We start from the raw sequence: 23,128 nt of genomic DNA on the forward strand, positions 1-23,128 counted from the left end.
TGGTGTTTTTGTCGAATAAGCGAACGTCAAACATGATCAAAAGTGTCAAGGTTCATTTATGGACCAAATTTTTAAATTAAAGTTTAAACATGATATAGCCATTATTTGAGCGGGAAAAATTGCTAAAGTAGTTACAGTAACATGCTTTTTCATGTTATTAAATAAAATCAAGATTTCATTAAACATTTTAGGACCCAATTGATTTGATGACATCTCTGGCGAACTTGTTTGTGTCGTCTTGAAAATCTCGTCAGCGGGAAACTGACAGAACAAGGAATCATCTGAATGTTTTCATTGGTGTGTTTAGAAAGAAAAACACTGTGTATTTGGCGTTTGAAATTTGGTTGCCGATAATAGTCGCATGGTGCCGAAGCCGTAAGTCTCCCTATATATATATATATATATATATATATATATATATTTTTTTTTTATGGTATTCAGTTGGAGCTGCCTGACAGCTTAATTTGTCAAGGCCGAACCCTCGGTCTGGCTTTTGCCAAGCTTCCCCTCTACCAGGACCAATAGTCAGACGGACTAGGCTATGATGCCCACATGAACACTGTTTTTTATTAGTATTGTGACGTGGTAGTTTTTGAAAAATTCCCATATTCCCTGGCTTATTTCCAATGGAAGAGCTTTAAAATCACCGAATCCGTTGCTTTGTACAAGTACATTGCGTGTTGTTTATTCGTTCAAACCGATTTTATCGTCATCTTTTAGTGTCTATATGAGTCTTTGAGAGTTTCTGTTGTATTAACCAAGCCGCGATGGATAAATAATGTTGAGTTGAGAAAATAACAGTTGCTAATTAGAAATTATTATTGCTAGTTGAGTTGAAAGGTGTATTTGAATATTATTTAGAAGAAACGAATTAAGCTTATCTGAAAATAAAATTGAAATCCAGAAATACTGAAAATGATAATCTCATTGTTTTCTTACCTTATGTCGTTTTTCTTTATTTGCACCGCCTGCACCGTTTTCCCACCGGTGTAGCAAAAGTTGCACCCAAACCGTTCTTTTATTCCGCAGGTAGCACACCGTTTTTACACTCGATTGCCACCGGTGCAGAAAATCCTACACCCTGATCGAGCTGGGTGTAGCAGGTAATGCACTCTTTTTACCAATACATGTATGGTTTTTAACTGTCAGTGGTGTTCTTGTTTTGGTCGTTTTGGTAGATTTTGTTGTTTTCGGTAACGAACAAGCAAGATCTTCATTTGCGCTCAATTTCGACTACGCAGATAAAATGGATTTATTTCGGAATTGAATATTCTTAGTATTTATTATTGCTACAATAAATACAGGTTTTATAAGAATAATAAGATATACTGAGTATGTTTCATCAGTAGAAGCTTTTACGGCTTATATTAAAAAAAGGAAGGCTTCTCTCAGATGTTTGGATTGCATGTATACCAGTACTACAGTAATACATTAAAAACACTTTATTTCGGTCAAATTTTCCGAAATTTGCTCATGGATGCCAACAAAACAGAATAAGCAGCGGCTGGAGCTGTATGTTCCCGTATCTTAAGCACGGAATTCAAAATCTCTGGTTCTATGTTTTTCAAAAATATTGACGAGTAATCGACATTGATTTTCCAATAGAATTAAATTCTAATGATGATTGATTTCCGTTGCTCTCTTCGCCTTATTACAAAAAAAAAAATCAGCTTTTGCATCGTGAGCTAGAAACATTGCGGAAGTATGAGTTTTGGCGAAGTTATTAGCCAGAGAGATGATCGATGAAATTAAATAAATCCTTACAGTATTGAAATATGAAAATTCTGATTTTTTTAGCATATATTCATGGTATCAATTCCCAGGAAAAATAAATAAATGTTCATATGCCAAACATTTATTTAAACATTTTACATTCAGCCAGTGTTGTAAACACCATTAACAAACTATCCAAAACCCGAACGAATCTAATGTTTCCGAATCCCTTACAGCAAATCATGAATAACAGAAACAGCTGTTCTATCTGTTTGAAGAATGACATTTTGTTTTGATTGACGCCTTCACTAATACTATCATACGCTGTCAAAATATTGCACCGAAACCGTTCTATTTTCCGGTGTCAATTGTTACACTCGCACGGTGCACCGTCGGGAATAATCGAAAACGACATTAAATTAATTTCATATTCTCTCTTGGGTGTTGGATTGTTAGATGCAGTTTATATTGATTCGTTGTGTAGTGTTTTAGTTCTCATCCTCTCCTTCGTATGATATTTCTTCTTCGCTGAATCCATAAAAGACCGAGGGTGTCAACGAACTATCATCACTGTCCCAATCTGATCCACTGTCTTCTCCGTACTCCGACTCGACCAGTATATCGTAGAGCTTTTTCGTCTGTTCTTTGATTTTTGAACGATCTAAAGCTACATCTTGCCAGTGGGGTAGGGATACACCAGTTCTTTCAACGTCTTGTCGAATACAGGTCCTCCATGTATAAGCCGGTCTTCCGATTTTCTTTGGTTTGTCGATCTTATACTCTAGTGCTGACTTTAGGATTCCGCCATGTTCGCTCCTAATTATGTGCCCGTAATAGTTGAGTCTTGCTACCCTTATTTTGTTGTTGATGGTGTACCCTTTCAGCAGTTCAGGGGCTTCTTGCTGGAATGTGTCGTTGTCATCATTTTCGATTTCAGACTGGTCATCCGATGAGTCTCTGGGATTTGATGTCTCCATATTCTCATGATTACGTTCCTTGTCCTTTTCTTCCACACTTAATCCTTTTAGTGTTTTTAGCATCTCATTTTCCATTTTTCGAAGGGCATCTCTATTGCGTTTAATTATGGTTGAGACTTCCATCGAATACGTCACAACTGGAGTTATCAGACAGTGGTACAGTTTCAGTACTACCGCCAATTTTAGAGGGTGTTGCTTCAAAAAGCTACAGAGATGATGGAACGCTTTCTGGGCTTTTCGTATACGATCAGCCGTCGTTGCGCCTCGTGTTAAGCTGCTAGTTATTTGTGCCCCTAAGTTTTTAAGTGTGGTAACCACTGGAAGTTCATATTTACCAAACTTTCCCATTTTCTCCGGAGCTACATTGTTTGTCAATTCTGGATCTCTGTACAGCACTTTTGTTTTTTTGACATTTATTTCCAAACCAACCGAATGTAACAATGGTTCAAGGATATCTAGCAGCTTTTCTACTTCCTCTTCGGATCGGCATATGAAAGTAACGTCATCCGCATATCCCAAGATACACGGTGGTTTTATTGATCCCTCATCCCGCATAGAAAATTATGGTTTGCCTTACTTTCTGAACAGTATGGTTCTTTTATCTGTAAAAGTTAGTGTACCACAAACATTTGCTTTGATGTTGGACAGTATGAGACCGAAAACTTTCGACTGTATAAAACGTTTTTCGTAACCTCTACCAAATAGTGACAGTTCGTTACAGTGTCCAAACATTGTATAGAGATGTATGCACGCGAAATATTGTTATAATATAAGATCACAATTTGTCATTCTGTTTGTGCCTATTTTTGCGGATCAAACTTACACAGATAACTATCACTATTTGTTACTCTTATCCGACAGTTCGACAAATAGTTCCAAGTATTAATACACATCTGAAAAATACTACAGCGACTGAGTGAATTTCATACAGTGATTAACAATAATTTGCATTCTCACACAATTTTAACAATAAAATTGAACAACATTGTTATTCAATCCGCATTGTTTAACTTTTTTCAAATGAAAAATTCTTTTATTCATCCTGCATGAAATACTTATATTCAAAAACCTGTGGACTGTTTTGAGCGTGTATGTTTTGGTTTGTCTGAGAAAAAAATAAAAAAAATAATTGGCCGATTGCACAAATCGAAAGTATTGAAATGTGTTGAAAGTAATGTTTTAAAAATAATCCCGGTTATTTTGGTACGTAATACAGATTCTGATGGGTGCGCTAAAGCTATTATCAAAAGAAAATTATGTGAAACTAGCCCGAACGGTGGTCGTACTGCTGCCTTTAATGTGCCCCCAATGGGAGAATCACTACGGAATCCGATTTCAAATAGGGTAAGGTTGATCGCGACCGGATCAGCCGAAATCATCGGAAATAACAATCAGGTAAGTTTACGGATCCTATCAATAACTAAAATAAAATGCCCAAAACTCGATGTCCCTATTTACCATCACATTTTCATTTCTTTTCACACCGGCAGGACAGGTCCCATCTGGAGGATTTTCCCAAAAAGAGCTGAGCTTTGCTGCGGAGAAAATTGCAATCACCCGCCTCAGAATGTTTAGCTGTCGAATCCGATGCGATCATGTTGCATTTAGAAGGGGAAGCTGTGTTCGGTTAATCATACTTCTATTTAAGCAGCAATAATTCGAACACCATTGAAAATACAATAGCATGGCAAGTTTATTCTACGCTTAATCCTACAGCTGAATAAAAGTAAGATTCATTTATTTAAAGATGGTTGATTGTTTCTTATTTGTCATATTCGTGTCGGAAAATGTATTAGGCAAAGTGCAAAAATAGTATTTTTGTTCGTTTTGTTGCGTTTCAAACTTTTAGTTTTGATGTTTGAAACTTTTTTTTTTTGAATTTATATGCATTACCGCTTTAACGCAACAAAATGTATAAAAATCTATTTTTGCCCATTGCATAATCCATGATCCGATGCGAAGAAGGATATTGTTTCTTATGTTTTAAGCACAAAAGAACATTACATCAAAGAGTGGAAGTACTGTATGACACCGTATATGAATAATAACACATACACTATTCGGTTTGAATCCAACTTAATGGTTCAAATGTATCAACATTATTTGGTTTACAGTAAACAGGTCAAAAAATGGAGAGTATACCCACCGTTTCGTAAATTGTAAACGAAAAAATTTGTTCGAGAAAATCGTCGTTTTTTTATGGTTACATAACTTAACCGCCTATTCCCCATACTGTTATTTTTTCAATTACCATTTATGAAACTGTGAAACCCGTTCGTGGTAGGGTTGCTTTATTGTTAATTTGCATCTCATACTAAATTATTCTGGTATTGTTACAAATGGTTGTGGATGTTTTGGGAAATGACTCTTGTATGGTTCCCAATTATGCGGGATGTGTTAACTTCAGTTCAGGGATGAATTGTTGGACAGACACCAACACATGGTGCAACATTAGGATAAACAACTGTGGACTCAGGGGACAGCCTTGCTTCACCCGCATAAACAAGAACTATATCAGTACAGTTTCCCGAAAGGTTCACAACAATTTGCAGCAATATCTGAAACATTTTGGTTACAATGAAAAAAAACAATATATCCACCATACCCGAAACGTTTTTAACAATTCGACAAACGGTAAATAGGAAAATCACAATGTGGGGAATAGGCGGTTAAGTTATGTAACCGTTTGAAAACGTCGATTTTCTCGAACAAAATTTCTCATCAACAGTTTCCCAAAAGGTAGATATACTGTCCATTTTCTGGCAAAATTAATGTAAGCCAAATAGTTTTGATAAATTTTGAACCATATGTTTCTAAGGGAATACCGGATACATAATATTATTGCTGAGAATAAGCAATGTCCATCTCCAGGAATTTTCTTCACCATCACGGCTCCTCCTTCGTAGTACATGTGTTCCATTTTAGCACTGCTATTGTTTACCGAATACTGATGTTATTTTACTGCTACCCTAAATAATGTCGTTAGTTCAGGAATGTATAACTCGAATGACTATTTTATTGTATATTTGGCAAAAGCGTTTCAGAGCTGATTAAAAAAAAAGTTTATATTATTATTGATCATGCATTACCTTAGTATCAATCCTGCCGGTCCGATTCAGTTCGGTTCGCCACCACTTACCACTGCTTTTCGATCAATATGTAACATACGACTTGCAGTTGCACTTTTCAGTTTCGTAGATATCCGTGTCCCGGGTTAGTATACAGATGCAAATGTTGATCTCAAAGTTGCGTTGATTTACATGCAGAAGTAGGGAGAGAAAAAAGATATTAGTTTTAAGGATTAACAAGATTTTGGATTAATAACGTTAAACCACTAAATGTGGTCTAACGACATCAGGAGTCATCACCGTTCTTTTAGTTGTCCCTAAGTCCTTGTGTTATTTTCTGTCCGGCTAGTGTATTAAACGTTAACTTATATCCCTGTAATTGTCACAACTCTTTTCTTAGGTATATGCTAATGTGGGCTTCCTTTGTCCATAATTTGTCTTCTAGGCTTTGTATTTGCTATCTGTTCTTTTCTTCATTTGTCTACCATTTCGTTATTGCTAATAATTACTGTATTCACGTTAAGATCGTCCTATTTAAATTATTGTATTTGATTCTGTGGTTTCCATTTGCAGTGACAATTGAATTTTTACTCGTGATTGTGTTATAGATCTACAGTGGGAGACAGGTCAGGTTCTTTACAGTGGGAGACAGTGTCAGGTTTTACTAGGTGAATCCTTAGTCATTGTTGTGGATTGTTGTGGTTTTATGATTTGTATTATATACCTGCAATAATTGAATTGAAGCGTGGCCGGTAACAGCATATCTGTTGGTTCACATCCGTGAAATTCATGCGTCTATGCCTGATGATTTATGACGCGGCATTGAAAAAAACCTATCCTGATGTGATACCACCACTAATTGACATGTCTTTGGTTCCCATATAAGTGCTAATGGGGTAAGCCCTCCCATCGCGTCAAGATTACATATCCGTGGGGAGGGCTGTACAGTATAATATAAATATATAATAATAACATCACAGATTATGTCTGTAGTAACATCATTTATATTAGGACTTAATCCTGGTAAAAATTTGGGCGCAATTATTTTCGTCTACGGTGTTTTTAATAGGAAGGAAATCGTCATACAGACTTCTCAAAAGTCGAACCTCTGCCGACTCTCCTTTTTCCGTAAATTTTATTTGACCGGCCTTTTTGTCCACTTTTTCTCCACTAATCCAGTTAGCGTATAACTAGCTACAGTTTTACTGTTTTCTACCATGCAAACATGGGCAATCTAGCCCAGTTCCATTTATAGCTGAATGGTTTTGTTCACAGATTTTTAACTCGTCATCTCACATGAAGATACTTGTAATTGCTTACTCGACGTGTTGGCATTAAAAATGTGTTTGTCATGATTTCTACCAGATTCATAATTATTTTTCATTTTTATGCGATTAGATTACAATACTCCCTCCTTGCCGACCAAAATCCTTTTCGACTTTCGTAACCCGAACCCTTTTCTGGACGCGAACGTCACCTTTGTTTATCACTAACACATCTACACGCACATCGAATGTGTGCGTGAAAGCTGAACATCTGGTGGTTTGACAGTACTGTTTTTAGCTTGTCCTGAAATAAGAATCTGTCCTGTTGTTTAGTGGTGCTTCGGACGCGATCCCCGAGGAACATAGGTTCTATAATCTACTATTTCAATTGATTCTCTGTCGTTCTCTTCACTCAGCACTTTGTAGTGATTGGTGTTATCGTTTTAGTTTGAAATTAGACCCAATTTAGTGGGGAACGGCTATATGTTGTTCCGTGAAAATTGACCCGAGGCCAAACCTCTACTCTTTAGAAGCTCTTCTCCGTAGTTCGGTAGATTTCTGATTATGATTTTGGAAACAACAGGTCCTATTCCACTATAACCGGTATTTTTCTTTTTTGGATTATTTAGGTTTTGAGTTTACGCACCTTCTGTCGCTTAAAGTACACATTCAAAAAACACGAAATCTAGTTTATATTAACCCACCCACCAACCAAAAAAAACACAAGCACAATGTCCATAATAGGCAATAATATCGATTACCAGCAGAACGCTGACTTTGACCAGAACATGGCATCGCCCTCGCAGGCCAGTCCTTTGGCGGGAGCCGGCGCAGGAACCATGTCCGGAGTGGCGGGAATTCCGAACAGCACCGCCGGAAACAGCAGCAGTCAAAAAGCTTCGGCAGCGGCAGCAGCTGCTTCCGGTTCCAGTGGAGCAGCTCCCGACATGGCAACACAAATCCTCACCAAACCTCGTCTCCAGGAGCTGGTCAGGGAGATTGACCCCACCGAACAGCTGGACGAGGAAGTAGAGGAGCTACTGCTGCAAATCGCCGATGACTTTGTCGAGAACACGGTCAACGCGGCTTGCCTGCTGGCCAAACATCGGAAGGTGGCCAAGGTTGAGGTTCGCGACGTGCAACTGCATTTAGGTAAGGTTACCTTAAGGATTATTGATTTTATAAAGTGGACGGACACCTTGTGCATGAACCAACTCAATAGTACTATACTAGAGAGGGAGCTTAAGAATCATTATCAAAATTTTATTTTGAATCCTCTGCAGAGCTTTCTTTGTGGTATTAAACAGCTAATCCATATTGGTACAGCACACAACATGGCTGGCCTGAAAATTTGTTTGAATATCAAAAGCTTGTTCTTAAGATAAAGTTTTGATTTTCTATTAATAAGGGGATAGAGACATTTTACATATTTGTTACATTTGGCTTGAATGCCCTCAATGTGATTTTTGAAAGTTAAGTTTTTATCTAGCATCTGACCAATTTGTTGGAATCCCTCTCATCGTAACAACATGTCTACTTTTAGGTTTCAGATCAGGAGTTTTTATGTAGGAATATTATAAGTTGAGTTTTGGAAGTATTAGGAGAAATCTTCCATTTTTGCAAGTATGAAGAAAAAATATCCAAACTTTTTTGCAATCTACTACAGATGACACGCAGGATTCGTTTTTTGGCGGAGATGCCTGTGTCATCCGCAAACAAAGATTTTTGACATCCCTGAGGTAATTCAGGTAAGACAGATGTGAAAATATTGTATAATATTGGTCCCAAAATGCTGCCTTGGGAAACACCAGCTCGTACAGGAAGTCTTTCAGATCTGGAGTTCTGATAATTAAACTGAAGTGTACGATTTGACAGATAGCTTTGAATTATTCTAACAATGTATGTTGGAAAATTAAAGTTTTTTTTTAATTTTACGATCAAACCTTCATGCCAAACACTGTCGAATGCTTTTTCTATGTCTAGAAGAGAAAGACCAGTAGAATTGCCTTCAGATTTGTTGGAACGGATCAAATTTGTTACACGTAAAAGTTGATGAGTGGTCGAATGTCCATGGCGGAATCCGAACTGTTCATTGGCAAAAATTGAATTTTCGTTGATGTGGACCATCACTCTGTTCAAAATTACCCTTTCAAAATATTTACTGATGGAGGAAAGTAAACTTATTGGACGATAGCTAGAAGCTTCTGCAGGATTTTTGTCTAGTTTTAAAATTGGTACAACCTTAGCATTTTTCCATTTGTCAGGAAAATATGCCAACTGAGTTAAACATATCAACTAAGAATGATAAGCTACTTTCTGAAAGTTTCTTGATGAGGATGTAGAAAATTCCATCATCGCCAGGGGCTTTCATATTTTTTTTTTTTAAATTTTTAATATAATAGTTCTCACTTCTTCCAAATCAGTCTCCCAGGAATTTTCGAAAACGTTCTCTTGATTGAGAATATTTTCGAAGTCCTGAGTAACTTGATTTTCAATTGGACTAGTAAGTCCTAAATTAAAATTGTGCGCACTTTCAAACTGCATAGTTTTTGAGCTTTTTTGCAATTAGTTAGTAATAATTTGTTTGTTCCTTTTTCAATGCCGGTATTGACTTTTGAGGTTTTTTTTTTCCAAAATTTTATTTAATTTCCAAAAGGGCTTTGAGCCAGAAATCTTATTTTCAAAATTTTTGTTTCTCAATTGAGAAAATCGTTTTTTAATTTCTTTCTGCAAATCCTGCCATATAATTTTCATAGCACGATCGCGAGTGCGTGGAAATTGCCTTCTCCTCACGTTTTTAAGGCTGATCAAGAGTTTAAGATAATCACGGATTCAAATTTCAGCATTTTGGAATTGCAATGCTTCTGGCTTCAATATTAAAAGCATTGTAAATATTAAGTTTTGATTGTAAACATATGTTAACATCAATATTAGAGTCAATATATGTTTCAAATATATTCCAGTCGACTCGAAAATAATTAAAAGTGGAGTTCATAGGATTGAGAATCGCTTCATGGGATATTTGAAACGTAACAGGGACATGATCAGAATCAAAATGAGTGACCAGTTGGCTTCAAAGGTGGCTAGAGTCGGTTAAGGCCAAATCAATCGTAGATGGATTTCTAGAAGAGGAAAAACATATAGGGCTACCAGGGTATTGAATTGAGAAATATCCTGAAGAGCACTCATCAAATAAAATTCTGCCGTTGGAATTACTTTGAGAATTATTCCATGACCGATGTTTGGCATTGAAGTCACCAATGACAAAAAAAAATGACTTATTGCGAGTCAATGTTCGCAAGTTAGTTTGGAGCAAATTAACTTGCTGTCCAGAGCATTGAAAAGGCAAATAGGCAGCTATGAAAGTATATTTTCAACCTTCAACTGAAACACCTAAAGTTTCAAAAACCTTAGTTTCAAATGACGAACAGTTGATTATACGCCTATGAATGATGATTGCAATTCCCCCACATGCTCCATCAAGTCGATCATTACGATAAACAAAAAAGTTAGGATTTTTATTGAGTTTGGATCTAGGTTTTGAATATGTTTCAGTAATAACTGCTATATGCACGTTATTAGCTGTAAGAAAATTAAACAGCTCGTCCTCTTTACCATTCAGAGAACGAGCATTCCAATTTAAAATATTTAAATTGTTATTTAGATCCATTAGAAAAACGTAATCCAATAACAATTTGATTAGTAAATTTTACACCAACTTGGACTGCTTCAGTCATAGTGGTGGCTTTGAACATTGCATCAATCATTAGATTCAATTGTTCAGTTAGAAAATTAAAATCAGAGGCAGACATATTACTTGAAGTGCATACATTATCTGATGATTTTCCGTTAGAATTTTCGGTAGACGAAGAGGCGGAAGTTTTTTTTTTTTCATTTGATTTGAAACAATTATAACTGGTACTCGTAGTATGAAAAGGGGAGGAGTTCAAATTACCTGCTACGATATCGGCAAAGGATTTTCCATTCGAAATTTAAAGATTCCAACGGGTACCGGACGGATTCAAATTAGTTTGTGAATGAGCATGATTATAATCTTCCTTGCCTCCGCAATTTGCGCATACAAACTTTTTGGTATCTTCCTGCACAGGACAGACGTCCTTAACGTGAGAAGAACCTCCGCAAAACAAGTATTTAGCATCCATGCGGCAATGTTTTGTTCCATGACCCCACTTTTGGCACCGACGAGTGGGGTTCTGGAAAGTTTCTTCCAGGTTTCTGGAAATGTTCCCATGTCACACGGACATCAAACAAAAGTCTTGCTTTTTCTAAAGCTTTAATATTATTTAGTTATTTTTTGTTAAAGTGAACTAAATAAAATTCTTGAGAAAGTCCTTTTCGAACAATGCCAGATTGGGTTTTCTTTTCATTATGATTACAGGGTGTCCATCCATCCGGGAAATCCGGGAAAACCGGGAAAACCCGGGAATTACAAATCACCGGGAAAAATACGGGAAATACCCGGGAATTCAGAGGACACCCCGGGAAAATATGTATTTCAAACGTAAGACTACACGCTCAAAAAAGAGTTCTGGAAAACGTGAACTGTCAAAAATACACCGTGAACTACCATCATCGTTCTCGGAACTATGCAACGCGTTCATATAAACATGATCTAGTTCACGGTGTATTTTTTGCTTGTTGACGAGTTCACGTCTGCTGTTCACGGATACAAGAATGGATTTTTTTCTGTGTACCGGTTTGTTTAAATTTCAAGTCGTATGTTATTCGTACTTCACATTATGAATAATTTTTGATAAATAGGATCTTTGAAACATTTCTAGAAGGGTACTAAGGATTTCTTTCAATCATCCAAAACAAATTTCGTGACTAGATCTTTGATAAATAAAAAATTAAAGAGGCCATTCTTGACTAGATTTTTGTTAAGTTTTTGACAAGATTCTTGATGTCTTCATCAAATCTTTTGAAGATTACTTGGAAAATGCAATCTTGGATTTATGTCAGAAGTTTTAGCCAGCTTCATAGGAGAACAGTAACATGTATTTGGAAATATCGTTTCTGTGATTTTTTCTTGGATTCAACATGAGTTTCATCAGATCAACTACAGTATTGGACGAAACATTTGCAACTTTTTCGATTTTCCATACAAAATGATCAACTTTGGTAAGCTAGAACTCAGTTATTTATGGACCGATTCGTATAACATTTTTCACAGAACAGCAGCCATAACTTGAATTTTAACATATATTTTTTAATGATTCTTCCAATCACGAGGGCTTTTAGTTTTAACACTGGGGTTGTTCCTATCTGACATTTAGGAAGGGACACGGTAAACAAAATATACCCAAGATTTGAGTTTAAACCAAGGGGTCTGACAATATCTCAAAAACCGTAAAAAATGTTTTTTGGACTCAGCGTTTGGTACTAACATTGGCACAGGGCTTTAAGACCCTATTCGAGGGGGTCACGATCTTTTAGATATTTCAACAAATATTTTATATCTTTCGATCTTTGATAATTCATGAATAAGTTAGTTCAAGTCTACCAAATTTTTCCATATCGTATGAAAACCAATAAAAACAAATATACAGAGCTCTCATTTTGTGGCGTGTGCTAACGTAAGAACTAAACGACACAAACAAGACGCGACGCGAGACAAGACATAACACTTATCGTTCTTACAATCGATTACAATCAATACGATTGTAAGAACGATGGTGTTATGTCTTGTCTCGCGTCGCGTCTTGTATGTATACAGAGCTGTTACAAAAACTTCAAAATGTTATCCGCGAAAACCGCGACTTCTGAAATTCGATCCGCGTCTGGAAGCACCAATCCACGCCAAAAATATATTCCATTTGTCATTGAAATCTTCATGTCACAATATCCAATCAATTTTCGTAAAAATATCTTAACATTGTTGTGTAAACTTAATTGTTTTAACAAATTTCTGTGTTCTTACCGTAATCCAGGGGCGAAATAATCATTATAACTTTCTGTTATATTATCCTTAGAAACTGAGATATTGTCAACTTAATTTCGGCAAAACCAGTACTTCGTTGATCTCCATCAGTGCATGTAACTATTTTTTAGGAAATAATATTGAATGTATCATAAACCTAGCATGAAAATTAGAAATTGAAAATGGTCCCCTGGGGCGAAATTTATTTTCATATAATAAAGTAAAAATAAGAATAATAAATGTCTCCATCTACTAAATGTGGGTCCCTTAATACAGAAAATGACGTAAAAAAATCTTACAGCTTTTGCATTTGACCATTTGATTGCAAAGCTTAACTTTGGAAACCAGAATAATATACTTGAATGTAGGTTATTCACCTTGTAATAAGCACGTTTTCCTAAAATAAACGGTTTGAAAAACTACGCTAGTTATGCAGTATGATTTTAAAATCGAGTTCAATAGTTGACATTAAAGCTGACAATTGCATAGTTTAGTAATGACTTTTCCAACAGTGCTTACACCTAAAAAAACTGTTATTATTTCTGTGCAAAACTATCCTTATGAAATAAAAACTGTTTGAAATCTTGGCACATATGAAGCATCCTTAAAAGATATTGCTCTTTGATACCGACCAAATTCGCCAAATGACCTGAATTACGATAATATGTCATTAGTCCGACAGTAATTGGCCAATATACAGTACATTGCATTAAACATTTAAAACTCTTTCGACGTTTTATAAAAGATGTGTGAATATTTTAACTCGCAGATCCTTTCCTTATCCCACAAACCCAATGTTCTTTCCACGGAAACTGTGAATATGCAGAGGTATACTCGGTCTCTAGTAACAATGGTTGTCTAACATTCTTTCCCTTCCTCGATAACCGTAAGGACGTGGCCGCCACCGTTATCGACTTTTAAATTATGAGCTTTCGGATTGTGCATTTTGAGAATGGTAGCAAATTGTTTAACTGACATTTTTTCAGATATTATATCTAGATACACAATGAATCCTAATCATCTTAGGAAGTGCCTTTAGATTTTATATTCTTTAATGTTTTTTTATTAAATGTCGAATTACAGACGAAATGTTATCGCTTTTTATATTTTCCTACACCACATTTTAACTTTCAAGAATCCGTCATCGTAATTATTGCCATCATCGAAACTTCACAAACAGTTTTTCTGTTTAAAACTGAAACTTATACGATGAAATTGTGTTCACTGTGTTTCAGTCGGAGAATTGAATATATTGAAAGCATTTTCTTATAAGTAAACTTTCTTGATTTTGAACAAAAAAACACGCTATTTTCTCAAATCAATGACGGATTCTGACCCCTTAATATTCGAAATGTTTCAAATTATTGGAGAAAAACAAAAAAAAAGACCTGCAAAAATTAATAACTTAACAGCAAAACTGGGCCATAGTAACTAAATTATAAAGTGCACTTTACAGCACTCAATGAGATGACGAGAGTTTACAGTTTTAAATACAAATTTCCTAATGATGAACTGCATAACTTGTGTCAAAACAATTTATTGGCGATTTTTGTAGCATTATTAGGAAAATCCGTGATTTGCCCGACATAATTTTAGTCATTCGTAATTCTCGCGCCTGGCATACCAAATCCGCGAAAATCGTGAAATTCGCGACTGGTTTAACAGCCCTGATATCGAGTCGCAGGACTTTTTTGTAATTTGTTTTGTAATTTCTTGGACATCCGGGAAAAATCCGGGAATTTGAAAACTGATTTTGAATGGACACCCTGTGATTACTTGGACTGGAGAAAATCCAAGTAAATCACTTATTCCATTTTTGATCTCTATAGTCACTTATAGACCAGAGGCGCGTGCACGTTCGAAACCATGGGTAGGACAAACGTTGGTAAATATTTTGTGCGCAGTGAAGCTAAAAAATGTCAAACCCTGGACTGTAAATTGAAAATCATCATATTTGAGGGGCTCACACACAAAGGGATGTAAGTGATATTTTGATCGGTTTTGAGTAGAGTTGAGTTGAAGAAATTCTACTGTTGCCAAGCGTTCTAACGATACTCTCAATTGATTTTTTCGCTCAACAAAAAAAAAGTTAGAAGCTTGTTTTTATTGGTTTCAATACAATGTGTATAGAATGAAAAATTGCTGAAAATACTTCAAAGTAGATTTTTTTAAAACTGGGTTTTGTCACTTGTCATACCCCTTTGCTTCTTTAATTATCCCTAATTTTCATGCCAGTCCTTACCACAAGACTAAGACCGTTTTTCATCTTTTAAGGGCTGGTGAATGCCTTAAAAATAGAAAATTTAAGACCTCTTGCCAGAAAAAAGACTAAAAATAGACCTTAAGGAAACCAAAAAAGAGGCCGAAAATAGACCAAACAGAAACCAAAAAAACAACACGAAACCTAATAGAAGCTAGGATAGAGGAGTCCTATTCTTTAAAGCTTAAGGGCAGACATTTATATGAGATCTAAGACTTTTTCTTTAGAATTCCTAGTGGGGTTTGGAAGGAAACATTGATTCCCCTTAATTCAAGATATTTTGCCTAAATCTACCAAATTCGGAACAACTGACCACGATAGGCGGCACTCTTTGCTTCCTCACTTGAATCAAAGAGCCTGGGTGTTCGGAAAATTTGTCTTAAGTATCGAACTGAATGCTCAATTCGATGCTGATAAAATTAATCATTCCACCCTTGGAAGAAATCGCGCATTCCGGAGAATTGTCCTTACTCTCATTATTGCCATTTTCATGGTTTCAACCATGTTTAGTGAATAAACGAAAGAAGTAGTGACCTTCTAAGAGGTTTTTCTTCCAAGACGGTGTCCAAGAAGAATACCACCGCTAGCTTTCATCAACAGGTCCAACGGAAAATCGAAGGCACGGGTCCAAACAAGGATCGTAAAGGAGTCAATAATAGGAAAATAGAACTGAAAAGTACAGTTTTCTTGCTTTAGGTAGTTTTAAAAACGTCCAATAGCAGATATAATTTTTGTACGCACAGCACGAAGGTACGGTGCGCACTCCTTGTGGGTATCTTTTTCCCAGAAACTTCGTCAATACTGTTGATTGAAGAAAGATACATTTTTTCTTATAACTTCTACGGTAAATCTTCTGAATAAGTTTCAAACTACCAAAAGTCTGTTTGAAACTTCATTAAATCTCTTAAAACTAAACCCCATTCGAGAAAATTTGAATATTTTGTTTCAATATTTTGCTGTCAATAGGGTCCTGAAGCCCTATCTCAATTTTGTCCTAACGCTCGAGGCTTGTAGTGTGAAAATATGTTCAATTTACTTATGCTTTCTATTGATTTAAGCCCAGAAAAACGAATTCGGTGTCCACTTTACAAACTGAACAATCCTCCACTCATTCAATCGTTGGCGGAATAACTCAAAAAACATTTTTTTTTTTCAGAGCGAAATTGGAACATGTGGATTCCAGGATTCGGAACGGATGAGTTGCGACCTTACAAACGAGCCACGGTGACTGAAGCCCATAAGCAGCGTCTGGCGCTGATACGGAAGGCAATCAAAAAGTATTAGATTTAGTTTATCGAGTTTCATGTAGAATCGCATCAGACATTACCCTCAAGATCTACTAAATAATCTGGAAGTGTTCACCATTGACAAACTTACACATACAAAACAGCTACCAGATGTTCTACCGAACTCCCGGCAAAAGATTTGAAATAAATTACGGTTTTATTCCATTGCAGTAAAATCTCCCCCGACTTTCTTACTTACCTTGTACGCCCACCCCCTACTAGAGCTCCGTTTTGCGTTCGATTTTCACCAGTTCCACCTCGAAAACCAGCACGGAATTGGGTGGGATCTTTTCACCGGCACCGCGTGCTCCGTATCCCAGCTCCGGAGGAATGATCAGCTTGCGCTTCTCCCCTTCGCACATATTCAGCAGACCCTGATCCCAACCCTTGATAACCTGGCCCATGCCAAGGGTAAACGTGAGTGGTTCCCCACGTGGAATGCTACTGTCGAATTCGCTCCCGTCTTCCAGTGTGCCCTGAAACAAAACCATCCGTTCAGTGTGCAGATCAGCTTAATTGATAATCCAATTTTGTCCGGATGTCGGAAGCAAGATACCCACCGTGTAGTGCATGTGCACCAAGTCTCCCTTCTTGGTGCGGAGAGTGCAATTTTCTACCCGCTTTTTGACGCCGATTTTCAGCTTTCCTTCGGCACTGGCATCAGCTAAACACACCACTGCTAGCAGGAAAGCTATGGAAGTTTGAACTGCTGAGATTCTCATTGCGGTTGAAGATATTCTGGATCGAAAAATGTTTCTTTTGAGTTTTGCGGAACCGCTCGGTAGAAAACAACGAAACGAACGAAACACACGAACGCGTACCCGTGTCGAAACGTCACCGGTGTCAACGTCGAGGGGGTACGCGTTGAAACAGGTTAGTCTCATTTGGCACTGCCATGGATATTTGGTGGTGCAGTACTAGAAGTAAATCGAGCAGTTAAGGTATTAGTACACGATGATAAATCTTCTTCCTTCCCCGATCAACCAGAGATTTTTGATACACTGATAAAAAAAATATGTACAGTGACTCAATCTCATTTTCGTACGGGGCACTGTTTCCATATCAAGTTGGTATAAATCTATTAAATGGTGCATGGACTTCGATATACTTTATCAATAATGAAGGTTATAGGTGTCATCTATTGTTTGACAATGACAAACTGTATTCATTTGCTTAAATCTTCGGAATAATGGAAAAGTATTGAAATTGTGTCTATAATTGACCCAATTCCATATTCGTACACCTAACAAAAAAGAAATATACAGCATTCAAAACTAATTTTTAATGGACTAGATGATTACTTAAGCTCTTCGTTGTGTTGTTCAGATGCAGTAGAATACATTTGGAAAATTTAAAAGCGGACATATTTGAAACTTAAGTAAATTTAAGAAAAATACCAGTTTTCCCATGTTTTTTGCTAAAATATTCGGTAAGTCGAACAATAAATTGCATTTTTTCCAACATCACTTCCTTAAGAATGATAACTGCGAATATTGCACAAGTTTTAAAAAAATATAATCAGTTTGAGAGTAGCTAGGAGTGGATATCGACAACTTATACTTTTGAGTCTTAGGTAGTATAACATTTATAACAAATCCAAAACCAAAAATTTTAGTCAATTTCTTTATGTTTGGCTCCCAAATGTATATACTTAATCCATAGTTAATGTTCCTATCAAAACATTGCGTAATTATCATTTTTTATTTACATTTTACTACCGAACATGATTATAGAGATTTAAAGGATAAATATTATTGCCATAACCGCACCACAAACGATTTTTTTAAATGATGAAAACAACAGGATATATTCTATTAAATAGTATATCAATGCTCTCTGCTCATTCAAGTTATTTTGTATTTTTCTAATAAAATCAATAAATTGCAAAATAGGGTGCTATTTTGAATACAATTTGAATGTTATTTCAAAGATAATTGAATATTACGATGACATCAATTATGTGGAGGTATATACAGCGTAGTTTAGAGTACTTTATTGTAAAACGAAGTTCGTAGTTCAAATTATTTTTACAGACAAATTCAAAATTAACATTTACCTGTTGTTGAGAATTAAAATTTGGTTTACATTGATTAAAAATATAATTTTAAAAGAGGTTTGAACTTATGGCATAATAATTTTCTGAACTCAAAAGGGATGAAAACTGTTTATGATTTCTGTAAACTATATATATTTCAACTAAATTTCTATCAGAATTTACGAGTATAATCTATAGATTGGATCCAATGACAAAAATAAACGTTATCCAGCCTTTTACGAGCGCTAATGGCTGCCGCAAACAGGCTCACTTTCTGGTAGGGATTAAACGATTTCACGTTTAGCTTGGGTCCGTTTGATAGAAAACGACCCAAGCCAAACGTCAAATCGACATGTCCCTACCAGAAAGCGAGTCTGTTTGCGGCAGTCATTAGCGCTTTTAAAAACCTGGATTGTTCGAATTATAGGATTTAATAGCAAAAATCATTGGAAAACTGGCATTTCTCAGAACTTTACCTAAATTTCATATATGTCCACTAATAAATTGTCCAAATGTATTTCACTACATCTGAACATCATAATAAAGCATTTCAGTAATCAAATAGAGCTTCTAAATTTAGTTTTGAACATTGTGCGTATGAATTTTGGTAGGTGTAGGAATATGGAATTGGGTGAATTTTAGACATCAATTCTCGCATACTCTAAGATAACGCCCTAAAAGCCATTGGTAGCAACGTGTGTAGCTCGTTGTTTCTGAGCAAAAGAAAGAATAAGCATCAAAACCAACATCACGGACAGGTAGATAATGATCCTTCCTTTCTCATAGCGTTGTTGAATAACATGAAAATCCATTCAAATGCTCAGAAACAACGAGCTACACACATGGTTACCAATGGCTTTTAGGGCGAGATCAGAAGTTATGCGAGAATTCAATACTCGCATAGTCTGAGATAACGCCCTAAAAGACATTGGTAACCATGTGTGTAGCTCATTGTTTCTGAGCAAATTAATGAATAAGCATCTGTAATCACTGTAATCACCACTGTAATCTCCTTATTATTGACAAAACATAATGGCGAATACTAAGAGACGATAAGTTTTTTCTAAAAACATTAATACGTTTTAAAACAAGTTCAAAGGTTGCATCTTTATATAGAATAAGATAAAAACAGGTAATTGCTAATGTTCATAGTCAAACAGTGTGATTTGCTCGTCTTGAACAGCGAAAAAAATGGCATCCGTAGAAGCAAACAGTTGTTATCATAAAAACACATGCCCGCGTTCAATAATCATGCTGCGTATGGATTAAATTATTTAGTTATTACTGATCACAAAACATCTCTTCTGTGTCGATATCTCAAAAAGTTCTATTCAAATTATTGCAGTCAACGAAATTCTTGGTAGCCAGAAGCGAGAGCGTCCGGAAGAGTAAATTATCTCCTGGGGCTAGGACTTTCAAACTGGAATTTTGCGGCGCCCCAACCTTTCGGCGTTCAACCTCTTTCTCGTTCGCCTTTCATTTTCAGGGACTAGGATCAACAAGAGCACCACGTACACGCTCAACTAGTGGTGAAAAGAATCATGTCGTTTACAAACTGAACCAATATAAAGGTGATTATAAAACGAAGCCAAACTTTGAATTTTCAAGTGCACAAGACTGGAGAATCTGACAACGGTTCGCGTTGAAAATCAATCAAATTGCTTGCTTGCTGGTGGTGACCAATGGGATAAATTTTCAACGCGGAGTGCTGTTTGGTTCTCAAGTCTTGTGCTCTTGAAAATTTGAGAGGTGGCTTCAAACCAACAGCGACCGATTTGCTCACAGATTCTTGCATCGGAGAACCAGAACAAAACAAATGTAAAAAGAGCGTGATAGCTGGGCGGAGCAGCTCACAGGCGTTCTTTTTTCCGTTCGTAGCTATTTTTGTGAATAATTGAGTGGACTATGCTTATAATAGATAGATTGCGAACTAATGTACGACAGTATTGAGAAAATTGACCGATGTTGTGCTCTGCAAGATAAATCCACGTAATGCGTTTATATGAAAAGGTCGATATACCGTCGCAGTGATAATAAAAATCACCAAATGAAGAATGAAAAAAATCCAAGCCTACTTGAGTTTTGACGTTTCGTTTGAATTGCGCGCATATCTTCTGCGCGTTACCGCCGCCACTAGATGTGGATTTAAAATGAGCGCCGCAATAAAACTTTAATTTAAAAAGGTTGATTCATAAATGCACCTTGACACTTGAGATCATGTTTGACGTTCGCTGAGTCGACAAAAATACCACAGGGGTTTTAGTTTTAACACTGGGGTTGTTCTTATCTGACATTTCGCAAGGGACATGGAAAACAAAATACACCCAAAATTTGTGTTTAAGCCAAGGGGTGTGACAAAATCTATAACATAAAAAAAGTTTTTTGTACTTAAAAAATGAAAAACATTAAAAATTGAGTAAACATGTGTTTTTGGCCTAAACTTAAGCGTTTGGCACTAAAATTGGTACAGGGCGTTAGGACCCTATTGAGAATCCAAGATGGCGAGTTCCGGTTTGGGAAAATCACTTGGAGTCTTTTGGAACGGGGCCGACGAGTAGATGCCGGAAATCGATGTCCGGTGTCAATTGAGAATCCAAGATGGCGACTTCCGGTTTGTGAAAATCACTTGGAACTAATGCAATATGGGTATTTTGGGAACGGGGCCGACGAGTAGATGATGGAAATCGATGTCCGGTGCCATTTGGGAATCCAAGATTGATTTTATTCATATTTTTGACGAAGTCTTAAAGTCTATGATAACACGGATTTTTGTTTGCACGGTTTCTCGAAATAGCACGGATTTTTTTTTTCACGGTTACTTTCACGGATTTTTTTGCACGTTTTTTTTTTACACGGTACGTATCGCCCGTGCAAAAACAGAATCGGGTGTATTGAACTCGGGTGGGTTTTCTTGGTCAAACCTGTCACAAATGTGCGGAAAATGGCTCTGTGGGTTTAGGTCGTCTGATAAAGAAGACTAAGATTATGAGAATATAGAATATAGCATACGACTGCTTCCTTTGAACCTTAGAAATATATGATGCATTTGACAATATTGCTTTCCTTGCAAAGAAACTACGTTGATAAAAGCAGTTGGTTTCCATGCAAAGGTTTCGTTTTATTCCTGGTTCAAGCAAAATTTTCAGACATCTCTGAATATATTTTATTGAAAACAATTCATTAAAATACGAAAACCAGCAGACAATTTGTTGAAGAATAAGAATCTTATGTTTGCATATTGTATTTTTTGGTTAAATCCAGAATGCGATCGCAGCTCTGTTTGGAGCTGCGAACTTATTTACACAGTGAGAGAAAATTGCTCAGAACAAAGTCTAGAAACTCTCTTGATCTCTAACACCACATGCAGCAAAACAAATGAGACTTCACAAAAATTATCAATACTCCTTGCCAAATTAGAGTAATGCACATCATAATTGATCAAAATAAAACAGTTTTCAGTGAAATTTCGACGTCAGAAATATTAATTTCACAAGCTGCATAACATTTCATTGAAGTTCGTCAATAATGACTTAGTGTGTAAGAGGTCAATTTAGCCGCTTATTTACATCTGTGGAAGCCGCCCGAAGTCGTCACAGCCGCCGTCCCATTGTTTCGACTTTGACATTAGCTTCGCATTCAGAAAACTTCGCATCACATGAGCAGGTGCGATTACGGTTTAGTGCTGCGAAGTCAATATATCTCAGGAGCCTGACCATTTAGAAAGATAGGGCCCATTCACATATTTCATAACGCTGAAGGGGATGGGTGGGTGTCTTCAAGATGTTACAGGTCATACAAAATTCGGAAAATATTCTTATAAAATGCATTATGAGGGGGTGGGTGGATGTTGAAAATGGCCATTTTTGGCGTTATGAAATTTGTGAATAAACCCATAGTGTCTTCGGCAAAGTAGTTCAGTAACTCAAGGGCTATCATTATTTGAACCAAGAAATAGGCCACCAGGCGGTGATTTTTTTGTTTTGCGGATACTGCAGGATCGTGACTTTTTAGACAGGCGCCTTTGGCAAAGTTGTTCAGAAGCTGTCATTATTTTACAAAATCTCAAACTTTAAAGATTAAACAAAGAAAGAATTTGAGCTACTGAAACTCTGCCGAGGATGCCATTTTTCGAAGTGATCAGGTTCCTGAGATATTTGCAAAATAAATGTTTTATGCTCACTAGCGCCGCCTAGTGGCCAAATCCCGGTTCTTTTGGCTAAAATAATGATAGCCCTTGAGCTACTGAACAATTTTGCCGAAGACGTCATCTTTCTAAGTGGTCAGACTTCTGGGATATTCGCAAAACCAAGGGTGTTGTACAAAGTACAACGCGCGACTACTCACGTTACAAAAATTTGCGCGATGACCGAAAGGTTAAAAACTTGTTCACACGCTAAACTTCATCCGCTCAGAAATGAGTGCCGAGTACACAAAATCGGCCTATCTTCATGCAGCACAGATTCTGTGCAAAGGGGGCTGTACACAGTTTTGTGCAAACGGTGGTAAACAAACCGAATGAGTGAAATGCGCACAGAGGAGGAACGCTTGGAATGCGGAATACGCTTCCATTTTTGTTTTTGCTT

The 23,128-nt window shown here is 36.6% G+C and overlaps 2 protein-coding genes and 1 long non-coding RNA gene across 8 annotated transcripts; 2 read left to right on the forward strand and 1 right to left on the reverse strand.

Moving 5' to 3' along the window:
* Positions 1 to 939: 939 nt before the first annotated feature.
* Positions 940 to 2,128, forward strand: LOC110679278. Its single transcript, XR_002502354.1, has 2 exons — positions 940 to 1,103; positions 1,950 to 2,128. It is a non-coding gene; the product is annotated as an uncharacterized LOC110679278 (long non-coding RNA).
* A 5,152-nt stretch (positions 2,129 to 7,280) lies between these two features.
* On the forward strand, positions 7,281 to 16,686 carry LOC5570550 (transcription initiation factor TFIID subunit 12). 6 transcript variants are annotated; one of them, XM_001653162.2, is made up of 3 exons: positions 7,281 to 7,389; positions 7,791 to 8,175; positions 16,381 to 16,686. In XM_001653162.2, the coding sequence occupies exons 2-3, from the start codon at positions 7,812 to 7,814 to the stop codon at positions 16,506 to 16,508; spliced, it is 492 nt and encodes a 163-aa protein (XP_001653212.1). In that variant the 5' UTR covers positions 7,281 to 7,389; positions 7,791 to 7,811; the 3' UTR covers positions 16,509 to 16,686. The 6 variants fall into 6 exon arrangements, with proteins under 6 accessions (XP_001653212.1, XP_011493437.1, XP_021706979.1 ...); XM_011495135.2 differs by having other exon boundaries at positions 7,287 to 7,389; positions 7,788 to 8,175; XM_021851287.1 differs by having other exon boundaries at positions 7,306 to 7,389; positions 7,653 to 8,175.
* Positions 16,649 to 17,339, reverse strand: LOC5570554 (peptidyl-prolyl cis-trans isomerase FKBP2). The gene is made up of 2 exons (XM_001653160.2): positions 17,071 to 17,339; positions 16,649 to 16,986 (listed from the first exon to the last, which is right to left on the reverse strand). Exons 1-2 carry the CDS (start codon positions 17,230 to 17,232, stop codon positions 16,729 to 16,731), a joined length of 420 nt encoding a protein of 139 aa, XP_001653210.1. The 5' UTR covers positions 17,233 to 17,339; the 3' UTR covers positions 16,649 to 16,728.
* Between the last annotated feature and the right edge of the window lie 5,789 nt (positions 17,340 to 23,128).

This window comes from Aedes aegypti, chromosome 3 (genome assembly GCF_002204515.2).
Source record: "Aedes aegypti strain LVP_AGWG chromosome 3, AaegL5.0 Primary Assembly, whole genome shotgun sequence".
NCBI classification, from domain to species: domain Eukaryota; kingdom Metazoa; phylum Arthropoda; class Insecta; order Diptera; family Culicidae; genus Aedes; species Aedes aegypti.

Excerpts from the sequence above, each read along its gene's own strand:
- LOC5570550 (XM_021851287.1), top strand. The coding sequence starts at position 7,755 with ATGTCCATAATAGGCAATAATATCGATTACCAGCAGAACGCTGACTTT. Across the intron at positions 8,176-16,380 it reads CGACGTGCAACTGCATTTAG|AGCGAAATTGGAACATGTGG; the intron begins GTAAGGTTACCT and ends TTTTTTTTTCAG.
- LOC5570554 (XM_001653160.2), bottom strand. The coding sequence starts at position 17,232 with ATGAGAATCTCAGCAGTTCAAACTTCCATAGCTTTCCTGCTAGCAGTG. Across the intron at positions 16,987-17,070 it reads TGGTGCACATGCACTACACG|GGCACACTGGAAGACGGGAG; the intron begins GTGGGTATCTTG and ends GTTTTGTTTCAG.